The sequence below is a fragment of the Melospiza georgiana genome, chromosome 4 (assembly GCF_028018845.1).
Source record: "Melospiza georgiana isolate bMelGeo1 chromosome 4, bMelGeo1.pri, whole genome shotgun sequence".
NCBI classification, from domain to species: domain Eukaryota; kingdom Metazoa; phylum Chordata; class Aves; order Passeriformes; family Passerellidae; genus Melospiza; species Melospiza georgiana.
The window spans coordinates 10,660,879-10,672,494 of NC_080433.1; the positions used below are offsets into that span (position 1 = coordinate 10,660,879).

The 11,616-nt window shown below is 51.1% G+C and overlaps 1 protein-coding gene across 1 annotated transcript; it reads left to right on the top strand.

Annotated features, from left to right (window-relative positions):
* The first annotated feature begins 2,908 nt into the window (after positions 1-2,908).
* HDHD5 (haloacid dehalogenase like hydrolase domain containing 5) lies at positions 2,909-10,650 on the top strand. Its single transcript, XM_058022294.1, has 8 exons — positions 2,909-3,004; positions 3,069-3,269; positions 3,428-3,540; positions 4,309-4,402; positions 4,827-4,863; positions 5,219-5,393; positions 5,698-5,886; positions 6,454-10,650. Exons 1-8 carry the CDS (start codon positions 2,909-2,911, stop codon positions 6,809-6,811), a joined length of 1,263 nt encoding a protein of 420 aa, XP_057878277.1. The 3' UTR covers positions 6,812-10,650.
* Positions 10,651-11,616: the final 966 nt, after the last annotated feature.

Sequence of the window (11,616 nt, forward strand, 5' to 3'; positions counted from 1 at the left end):
CCCATACCAAAAACCCTCACCCCCAAAACTCCCACCCACAAATCGCTCACCTCCAAAACCCTCTCTGCCAAAACCCCCACCCCCAAAACCCTCTCCCCCAGAAACCCCAAAACCCCCATTAAGCCCAGCCCCCCAAACCCCCACCTCCATTAAGCCCAGCCCCAAAAGCCCTCACACCCCAAAACCCCCAGCCCCAAAAACCCTCATCCCCAAAACCCTCACCTCCATTAACCCCATCCCCAAAAACGTCTCCCCCAAAAACCCCCAAAACCCTCCGCCCCAAAACCCTCTCCCCCAAAAACACCCATCCCAAAAGTCCCAACCTGTCCCCCTCTTCCCTCCCCCCACCATAACTCTTAGATATTTAATACACTAAATATTTTAAAATTTTTTAAGCAATGAAATCTCTGTGATAGGAAACAGTCTGGATGTCTCTCCCGGTTCTTTTTTGCACCTTGGGAATGAGAAGAAAGGGGCAAAAGTATCCCTACACTTAAAAGGGACTGAGAGACCCCCTCAGTGCAGTTCAGTCTAGAGGCACCGAAACCAGCAAGCAAAACAACCCAACCTGTCTAACTTGTGAGTGGCTGTATCATTAAAAGGCCATAAATCCCCGTTAGCAAACACCCTGAGCAGAAATCACAGCAAATCCATCACATTTTCACTCTGCCAGGAGGGACCGCCTCGGTGGATGGCTGAGCAGCACTCGAGACAAGGCTCCTGTGTTTGTCATTAATTTCAGAAAGTCTCTGCCTCTCTCTCTGACTATTTTTCACTGTCAGCCAGGGAAGGTGAGGGTTGGAGGCCTCTGGTTTGTACATAGTTGGGAAGGCACACCTCAGAGTAGCTGTAGTGTGCTGATGGAAGAAAGCTTTAAGCCCAGTTCTTCAAACAATGAAATATTTTCAGTAACGTCTCCAAGGCCAGCATATATTTTGCCAGAGCAGGATGAGCTGCAAACACTTCGGAGAAATTAAAGTGATCCTGGCAAATTGAGGAAATTACAAAAAATAAACGGTAGGTAATTCAGTTAAGGCAAAAGCACTTAAGGAGGAATAACCATCTGTACAAATGTATATCTCTGAATTGCCAGTGCCTTAATAGCTCTGCAAATAGGGCTCTAGGTGTTAAAGTGGGTCAAAAACAAATTAAGGTTGGTGTTCATGGCAATGGAAGCGTAAAAACAAACAATTACACTGTGTAATTGATGCCTAAAGTCATACGTGTTAAACCTGCCCTTTCGAGGGACTCAGGAGATCCTGAGCCCAGGCAGAAAGCAAACAAACATTGCTTCATCTCCATGGATGTGAAATGAACCTTTCACTTTCCCCAGGTTTGGAAGGGCCTCAGCTGAATTCAGCATCAAGATTTGTTTCAGGGTGCAGGAAAGAGGGATGCAGTCTGTCAAAGGGTAAAGAAAGTGACCAGAGTTTTACAGAACCTTATTTATCTGTAGGAAAAAGGGTTTGCACAGAAAAGGCTGAGCAAAGGCAGGGCAGCAACTCACAGAATTCTTAAGGTTGGAAAAGACCTGCAAGGTCATCAAGTCCAAACTGACCGAGTACCACCTGTCAACCAGACCATGGCAGTCATTGCCACATCCAGTCATTTCTCGAACACTTCCAGGGACGCTGATTCCACCACCTCCCGGGCAGTCCATTCCAGTACCTGATGCCACTTCCAGTGAAGAAATTCTTCCTGATGTTCAGCCTGGCACACCTTGAGCCTGATGTCCAGCCTGGCACACCGTCTCCTGTTGTTGTTGTCTGGAACAAGAGCCCGACCCCCACCTCAGGGGGAGGTCAGGGAGTTGTGGTGGAGAGCCATAAGGTCTCTCCTGAGCCTCTCTTCCAGACCCAGCTCCCTCAGTAGTCCTCACAGAACCCCAGACCCTTCAGCTTCGCTGTCCTTCTCTGGACTTGCTCCACACCTCAATTTTCTGCAGGGAGGAGCCCAGAATTGGATGCAGCACTCGAGGCAGCACATCCCCAGTGCCAAGCACACGAGGACAATCGCTGTGCCCGTGGGCTGGCAGAGGTGCCAGGCTGCGGTACCAGTCCTGGGCATGCAGATGGCAGCCAGGGCCAGCAGGCACCAGCCCGACTGAAGCCAGGCCGTGCCCAGGCCCACGCCTCCATTATCACGAGCAGCTCCCGAGCACTTCCCTCACAGAGCGAGAGCCTCCCGTTCTTTGGCTTTGTGAAGGGCTCAGATAAACCCGCTGTGATTGCACTGCAGGGCTCAAAGCCTTTGGCTCCCTGCTGCCCAAATCTCTACCTACGAGAAAATATCTAACTCTCAATGGGACACCAAGCACATTCTTATCACACAGTAGACCCTAGCCCCTGACCCATCCTCGGAGCAGCCGCTGCTCTCCTGACCACCTCAGGACTGACAATGCGATTCCACTACAACTCCCCTCGACTCCTTATTCTAGGCCTACTCTCCACTATTCTTGTCATGTTCCAATGATGACAGGACATTGTACGAGAAAGCACATTCCAAGGCCACCATACTCCCACTGTACAAAAAGGACTAAGCTACGGAATAGCCTTTTCATCACATCAGAAGCCTTCTTCTTTCTAGCATGGCTCGCCGGTGATTCTGCACGCCTCTAGCATGGCAGGGCTGCTTGTGGCCAGCGCACCCCCTTTCCCTCCGGGTGCTGCTGCCTCCAGCACCCGCTCTTCTCTCCAGCTCTCGCCAAACCCGCTTTGCCCGGAGCAGGGACGGCAGAACCCTTCCCGGGCACCCTCATTGCCCGCAGCCGGGCGTGGGCGGGCAGGCTGGCGGGGCTCCGGCCGCTCCCCGCGGGCAGCCGCGGGCCGGTAGCGGCGGCGTGCCCGGCCGCAGGGGCGGACGGGAGCTGTAGTCCGGGCGCGCCGGGAGCCCGAGGCGGCCGGGGCGGATGGCGCTGCGCGGCTCGCTGCGGGCCGGCCGGGCGCTGCTGCGCGCCCCGGGGCCGCCCGCCCGCGGGCTCTGCGGCCGGGTGCGTGCGCGGAGGGTGCGGGGCGGGCGCGGGGCGGGCGGGAGCTCCAGGCTGACCGTGCCCTCCGCTCGCCTTGCAGCCGCCGGCCTTCGGGTTCCTGTTCGATGTGGACGGCGTGCTGGTGCGGGGCAGCCAGCCCGTGCCCGCCGCTCGCCGCGCCTTCCAGAGGCTGACGGACGGCGGCGGGCGGCTGCGGGTGCCCGTGGTGTTCCTGACCAACGCCGGGAACTGCATGCGCTCGGACAAGGCCCGAGAGCTGTCCCGGGCGCTGGGGCTGCAGGTAACGCTGACGGGGCGGCGGGAGGGAGCCCGAGCGATCCCGGCAGGGCAGCGCCGCCGGTGCCCGGCGTGGCCGCGGCCCGGGGCAGCTCCAGAGCCGCCGGGAGAAGGGGGCATATCCTACCTGCGGGTTCCAGCCGCGCTCTCTCCGTGCCGCAGGTGCCTCCGGAGCAGGTGATCCTGTCCCACAGCCCCCTGCAGCTCTTCAGCCAGTTCCACCAGAGGTGCATGCTGGTGGGCGGGCAGGGGCCCGTGGTGGAGAACGCCCACAAGTATCCTTTGTGCCTGGTGGTGCCCTGTGTGCCCTGCTAAAGGCTGCTGCCCCTGCCCCAGCCCTGGCTCAGCTTCTGAAGCACAAGGAGACACAAAGGTCACTGGGCTCACCTTATGGGGCAGCGTCCTTATGGACAGGTTCCGGTGCTGCTGATCACCGTGTTGGTCACTGCCTGGCTCCCCTGTTCCGTGTTTGGCTTCTCATGCTCATGACTTCTGTGATTGCTCTGCTCCTGGTGGCATGTGACCATGAGGACTCCATCAGCTTTAGGTGTCTCATTTTTGAGATCAAAGTTGTGCTCCTCCTGTTCTTCCATGGCAAAACCCATTAGAGATCACTCCAAACTGTCCTATGGATAAGGTTTTCCCCAGAATCTGACAGCAGTTGAAGAAACTCAAATATGATGGGGCGTTGAGCAGTCTGGTCCTCCTATGCATGGCGGAAGCCAAGATGCCCAGGTGAAAAGTATGTGTTGTATTTGGTTTAGCCCATTTCATACTCTTGCCATGCAGATGATCTTTCCCTACTGTGATTTTTTTAGCATTTGAATATTTTAAGAGCTTGGTTGTACAATGTAATTAGTGGAAGGTGTTTTTGACTGGCTGAAAGCCATAAGGTTACACTTTACCACACTGCTCTGTTACTAGGACTTGCATCCCTTAATCCTGCAGATGCTTCTGCAAGTAACTTACAGAAAAATTGTCACTTAAAAAGCAACAAACCAAACAAACCAGTCTCCACAACATTCCTTGATGGTGTGAACTAGCCTGGGGTTCAAGCACGTGGTCACCATAGAGGCCCTGAGGAAGGCATATCCCCTGCTGGACATGGTGGACCTGAGCCGGAGGCCAAAAGAGCTGGTAATTCCCTGAAGCATCAGCAGAAGGGGTGTTCTGGGGCAGGGTGGCCACAGCACACAGCAAAGGGACAGGGCAGCTGTCACTGAGGTCCCTTAGCAGGAGCCTCTGCCCTTCCCAGGGTTGGCTCCTGCAGGAAGGGCGGTGACTCTCCCCTCTCCTGTCTCTGCCTTCCATTGCTGTTCCTTGCAGGGAGGGGTAAGGTGGCTTGGTTGGCATCTCCAGCTCTGAGACAGGAGTGCAAGATCTGTGAAATCCCATCTGGGGTGGGGGAGGAGGAGAAATATTCCTTCAGGATTCCAGGTGGCTTTGTCCTGCCTTATTATGGAACTGCCTTGGCAGGTTCAAAGGAGGCATTTTTAGTTTTATTTTGGAGATGGCATTAGGTTTTGCATTACTAATCCAGCCTTCCTTTTTTTTCTGGCAGCCTCCTCCTCCCCCCCCTGGCTTCCCCACTATAGAAGGTAAGCAGAGGCCTGTGTTTACATATGGGCAGCAAGCAGAGCTGAGAGCAAGGCAGGCCAGCTGGGCTGGGAGCTGATGATGTGCTGTCAGCTCACTGCTGTTCATGGGCACCACATTCAGAGGATACAGCCTCGCTGCTGGGAAAAGCTGGATCAAAGCAAATTTTCCCTGTGCTGTGTGCCAGTATCTGGAACCAGAGGTGCACACGGTGCAGAGATGTGCAGACTGGAGCCCTGGCACCAGCTGTGTTCCACTGGTAGCTGTACTTGCCAGGACAGCCCAGCACAGGAGGGGTTTGTTAGCTGGTGGCTTTTGGATGCTGTGAGTTTCCAAACAGCTCTCAAAATCTTGCAGGGGTGATTCTGTTTGGTGAGCCAGTGAGGTGGGAGACGAGCCTGCAACTCATTGCTGATGTGCTGCTGAGCAATGGGAACCCTGGGGCAGAGCTGCAGGATGTGCCATACCCTCATCTGCCTATCCTAGCCTGCAACATGGACCTCCTGTGGATGGCTGAAGCCAAGATGCCCAGGTGAGAAGCACATGTGGTGTTTGGTTTAGCCAATTAAACACTCCTTTCATGGAGATGATCTTTCTCTACTGTGATTTTTTAGCATTTGAATGTTTTAAGAGCTCGATTGTACAATGTAAAATGTAATTAGCAGAAACCTGAAAGCTGCATGAGAAGTAAAGGCTAAAGCTTGGGCAGCAGCAAAAGGCAGACCACCGTCTGTGGAGGGGTGTGTGGGCGCCACATCCAAAACAAGCAATAACCAAGGAGTGCTTGCTGCATCAGTGCTGTTACTGGGGATGCTGATGCCCTCCTTTCTGGGCAGGTTTGGCCATGGCACTTTCCTTCTCTGCCTGGAGAGCATCTACAAGAAGGTGACAGGCAAGGAGCTGAGGTATGAGGCCCTGATTGGCAAACCCAGCCCCATCACCTACCGCTATGCCCAGTACCTGATCCAGCAGCAGGCAGAGAAGCAGGGCTGGAAGGCTCCCATCCGACACCTCTATGCAGTTGGGTAAGAGACTTTTTCCTGCTGGTTTCCTTAGGGAGTTGGAAACTGACTGCTCTTTAGTGGTGGTGGGGTTTTGTTTGTTTGTTTTATACTTGCTGGGGTTTTTCCCCTCTGGGTATTTCTAAAGTTAATACCAAAATTCCCATGGTATCTCTGGAGCCTCACATCCTGTAACAGAGGCTTGCTGGCTTTTTGTACCCTACACAGCAAAGCTGTGGACTGTAGGATGCAGAGTGCACAAAGAGCGACTCAAAATTAAGAGACCCACTGTTAGCTCAGTTTGGCCAAAGACTTTGGGAATATAATCTAGGGATATAATCCAGTCATAGCTGAAACTGCTCTGGGTGCTTGGGATGTGCTGTGTCCCCTTTGAAAGGTGCACGTGTCCTGAGCAGGACTCACTGCCCACTCCAGCTGCCCCTCTTGATGTTAGCAACTATCTCCCAGCCCTTTCTCTGAGACTGCTGTCTCAGTCCCAGTCTCTCACAGCCAGAGGGTTTGTTTCTCATTTCTGAGCCCACTCTCATGGGCTTGTTTCTCCTTTCTGTTTCACACCGTGACCTTACCCAGGGATAACCCCATGTCTGACGTCTATGGGGCAAACCTCTACAACAACTACCTCAAGTCAGCTCAGCAGAACCAGGTCCAGGCTGGGCTGAAGAGGAGCCCACAGGCAGCCAGTGCCCAGGCTGAGGTTTCCCTGGAGCTGAGGAATGACAGCACCAGCTCAGTGGAGAGCTGTGAGTCCATCCTGGTCTGCACCGGGGTGTTCCGCCCCGACGGCGCCGCTCCCAGGGAAACAGGGGAGACAGTGTTCCATGGACACCGGGACTTCAGCTTCGACCCCAGCCTGGTACAGCCATCCCACATCGTGCAGGATGTGGATGAGGCTGTGCAGCTGGCTTTTAAAAAAGAAAACTGGAGCTAGGGGTTCAGACAGAGTGCCTAAAGATCTGCTGTAAGGGGTTTTATGTACTGGAAAGAGGGGAAGAATGGGGAGGGACCTGGGGTGATTTTCTAATCTAGATAATGTTAAAGAAAACTCCCTGTTGCAGCACTAAAAGCCCCTTAATTTTTTTAAAGCTCATCTGGCATCCTGACAGCTGCCCAGAGACTTTCAGCTGTGACTGTACATTGCTGCCAGCCATAATTGAGCCATAATGGAAACAGGGTATAAGGAGCAGGCTTGTCCCAGCAATCCCGGTTTTGTTCAGCTCTCACGGCTCATTCTTTTCCTTGCTTTGTGTGCAAAGATGAGGGGAGCCCACCCTCCTCTTTGTGGGGTGTTTGAGGGCAAAGCTCTTCCCCACACAAGGAGCCACCATCAGCCATTTGTAGAATGTGCTGTTTGTCCAGGCTGTGACTCAAGCACACCAAAAGCTGGGCTGTGGTGGCTCCATGCCAAGAGAAGGCTTTAAGTCTTAACATTCTCCTTGTGAAGAATAAGTGCCTACAGACTTTTAACAAATTCTCTTTGCCTGGGGATTTGCCACTGCATCACTGTCAGCCTGAAACAAAGTTCTGTTTTGCAGTCATCTGGCAGCTGTGGAGAGGCAGGGCCCCTCAAAGGAAGCTTCAGTAGCCAGAGCAACTTGCTGCAGGGCTGAGGTGAAAGTTATATTGTTCCCTCCCCCCTATTTAGCATTCTGTGAACACCCCTGCCTTTTCACATCCCACCAGGGAGCCAGCAGCCTGTGCTCAGCAGCAGAGGAAACCACCACAGAGTTTGAATTGGCAGAGTTGTCTTTGCCCAGAACTCAGTGCTGCAGCAAGAGGCTTTCTTGGCACCCACTCTGATCCCAACTGTTGCAGGGAATATCCACCTGCTCCAGCTGGCACAGCTTCCAAGAGGGGCCCTTCTCTGGAAAAAGGGCCAAACAAAAGGAGTCACAGTCCACCTCTGCTCCTTCATGGCATGCAAAGATTCAAAGAGAAGATCAGTCAAGCAGGATGGTACCAGAGCCCCAGATCCCCAGGCCTGACCTTTTAGAATACAAATGTCTGTGTCTTCCAGTTCTTTTGTTCCTGTCATCCCTCATGTGGTTTGCAGCTCAGGGATACCCCATACAGTGTGACCTCTAGTCCCTCCTCTTTCTTTAACATGCAGGTAGAGTCCCCCTCACATGAATTAGCAGCTGGGACTTGCCTGCCCAGGAACATTTCCCTAACAACATGCACCTTCTGCTCTCCTAGCTCTCCTATCCAGAGAAAGACAGGACTTGTGTCTCCATAGACATTCCAAAGAAGATAAACAAAGTTTGCATGAGAAATTAGTGTGAAAGATTGGGCTTAGCAAGGAGTGTCTTAATTCCAGAGGAGCACTGTGATTTTAGAAGCACAAATCAGCCTGTGTATATGATGAAAAGCCTTGGAGCCAACACAACTGAGTTGATTTTCCTAATTACAGTCAGCTCACACCACACTGAAGAACAGTGTGAAGAACCATCAGAAATGGGTCTGCTCTGCCTCTTCTCTCCTCCTTCCTGCTTTACCAGGCAGCTGCATACCCAGGGTGCAAACATGTTCTGCACACAAGTTTGAGTTCTTGATTCAAATCTCAGCATCCATGTCCACCAAAATTTTGCTCCAGCAGCTCTCCATCCTCTCAATACTGATGTAGCTTCCTAGGAAGGTCACTGCAGCATAGGCTCAATTCTCAAGTTGTGCCAGGCTCTGTGTGTGCAGCAGATTTTGTGCTCTCTCAGTTATCAGGTAAAAGAGTTCCTTCTCTGTTTCTCTATCCTTCCCTTCATGAATAGGAGCAGAAAAATACCTCTTTGCATGTGCTTCCCTCAGTGAAATCCACAACGGGAAGCAGTTTCTTCCTCTCTTACCATTACTTGGGATTCTTCTCCTTTGTCTCATCAGGAGAAGAACTGCTTGGCTGCTTCTAAAAGAAGCTGTAATGGAAGGGACATGGATTTGAATCCTTTTCCTTTTGCTGCAGAGAGAAGGAAATCACCATTTCATCTCGTTGCACAGAACAAGGGCTTGTCTCCAGTTCCCAGAAGGGCAGGCACTTGGGATATAACACAGGGAAGGTCCTTTAGCTGCAGCACCTCTCCACAGTCACAGCCATGGAGCTGAAACTGGAGCCCAAACCCCATTTATTCACAGGGTGGCTCCAGTGTCCCTCAGCCTCCCTTTTCAGAGATGCCACCCACTGCAGAAGGAAGAACTCTCCCTTTGCTTGCAGTGCTTGCTGACTTGGGTGTAACTTTGCTGGCATTCCTGGGCATGGTCCTCCTAGCCAGACCTCAGGGAGGTGTTTGCTGGCAGGAAGAAGGAGCCACATCTTCAGCATGGTGTGACTGCAGAAACGCTGAGCTCTGTCCCTCTGCAGCCAGCCCTGGCAGGGCTCTGTCCTGTTCCTTGCTGGAAGTGTGGTGCCAGTTACTCAGAGAGAAGGTGCTGCTGGAGCCCTGTGCCCTGAGGGCTGTGGCACCTCTGCCAAGGAAGGAAGGAAGGTTTGCATTTGCACAGAGAGGGAGCCAGGCATCTCCATCTTTGGAATAGCAGCGGAGGTGAGCTGACTGATGTGAATCTGCTTCAGATGCCAAATCTGCTTTTAGCTCTGGATCACTTTTTTTTTTCCCCCACCACTCTTAAAAATGTGTAGGAGGAACTTCGGTGTAAGGAACTTTAAAAAAATGCTTTGCTTGCGAGTTGAAAATTGAACAGAAGGGAGGAGAAGGAATCTAGAAATATCTTGTACCCTTTGCCTAATTCATACCAAGTAAGGTTGCATAAAAACTCTGCTTTGTTGCTCTCTGCACTAATTAGCCAGATGGGCTGCCCTTGGTCTGAGCAATGCAAAGACCTTTCCCCTCTTCCCCTTCTTAGCTCCCTGACACAGTGCACTTTGCCCAAGTCCCTGCCTGGGAATTGCATGATGGAGTAGGGAATCTGGCTTCTCCAGCTGCTCTTGGACACTGGCTTGATTCTGAAAGGTTTCTGTTGATGGCATTGCTTGGCAGGTCTCCTCTGTTCCATGAGCTGTGCTAGAGTGTTGTACAGGCTTGTAGCTTATGTCCAGTTCATTTATGGACATTTGTTATTGCCAGAATTCAGTGAAATCCTTTTTCCTTGGAGCTGCAGCTTCCTGGAATTAGCTTCCAGCATGGCTGGAAGGAAACGCTTCCTTTGTCTCATGTATTGCTCAGAAGAGGTTTCTCCAAAGGAGTATTTCTGTCCTTTGGAGCTGTCATCCTTCTGTGCAGGCTGTGGGACCAAGCAGGAGAGGGGACTTCACTGCTGCTCCAATACCTTAATATTTACATGGTGCACTGCCCTGTACAGCAAACAGGGCAAAGACCTGATCCTAACAGCTCCATCTTCCAAAGATAAACAGGTTTCAGTCAAGCCAGAAGGGAGCTTGCAACTGAGGCTAGTGGGAAGGAACAAGGGATTGACTTGTTTTGGATCTGAAACCAAGAGCTTTTACAGCATGCAATAACACGGTGGCCAGAGAAGTGAATTCCTTTATTCCACAGGACATGTGCAACTGCTAACCTGGCATTCAGGGCATCAGATAACACTGCTGTCCCCTTTCTTCCAGTCCTAACCCTGCCATGTCTTTCTCCCTCCAATAAATGGTAAAATGTTTCAGATTGTGTCATGTGCACTGTAGAAGTGATTATATATCATACAGAGGAATCACAAACTGTGATTATTTTAGATTTCATATTAATTTCAGTGCAGTTACAGAGTTGCTGCTTTGTTCAACCACATATGTAAAATAATAAAATATGTTTTCTTTGAAATTAATTTTAACTTCCTGTGTGTACATTTAATGGATATTATCCTGCTCTCTTTCACATCTTTGCCCTAGAAGACTATTAAGGCAAATTCTGTTTGCTTTTTCTTTTTTTTTCCCTGTTCTTCAAGCTACTACCAGATTTTCTTGAGGGACCCACCCTGAAAGATACCCCTTCAGCAATTAACTGGCAAACTTTCACACTAGAACCAAAATCTTCCCCTGATTTCAACAGAAAATTCAAAATCTTGCTAGGTGAAACGATCATCTTTAATAATCTAGAAACAGCCAATATAAAACCTTTTTATATTTTATCAGAAAATTTCCTATCTATAAAGTTCACTTGCATTGTTTTTATATTTTATCAGAAAGCTTCCCATCTACAAAGTCCACAGCTCACAGGAGGCACATTAGACAGCAAAACAAGTGTGATGCAGAGTCCTGAGAACTTGATGTTGAAAGCAACAATCATAAAGCACTTTGGGAGGGACTGGACAAGGATTCCCAATCTCAGCAGAGAGAGGATATACATATATCCAGAATTTAACTGAATTATATTCTACATCTTGGAGAAGTGACCTACAGCCCCAACCTCTAATAAATAACAAATAAAAAGTGTTAATCAGCCTCCTCCTTTTGTCCAGTGCTCTGGTAGTTGGAGCACTCACCCAAGATGGGGCCAGTCAAGGTTTAGTTAAGCAGGGAGAGATCACAACCTGAGGCTCCCAGGTGCTTTTAATCCTCTTGTCAGAGCACAAGGGCAGCCCGGGGTTGAGGTGTCCCTTGCAGGAGAGGCTGAGCTGGAATTGGAGTCCCATAGAAATCCTTACCCAGCCCAAGGTGCAGAGTTAAACACTGAGGAAGAACCAGCTTGAGCAAAAGGACTGAGAGCCCTGAGGAGTTTGCTCCCAGGGGAATGCTGTGAGGAATTCCTGCCAGGGTAACCCTTGGGAAGTGCTTGGGCCCTGCTTGTCCTG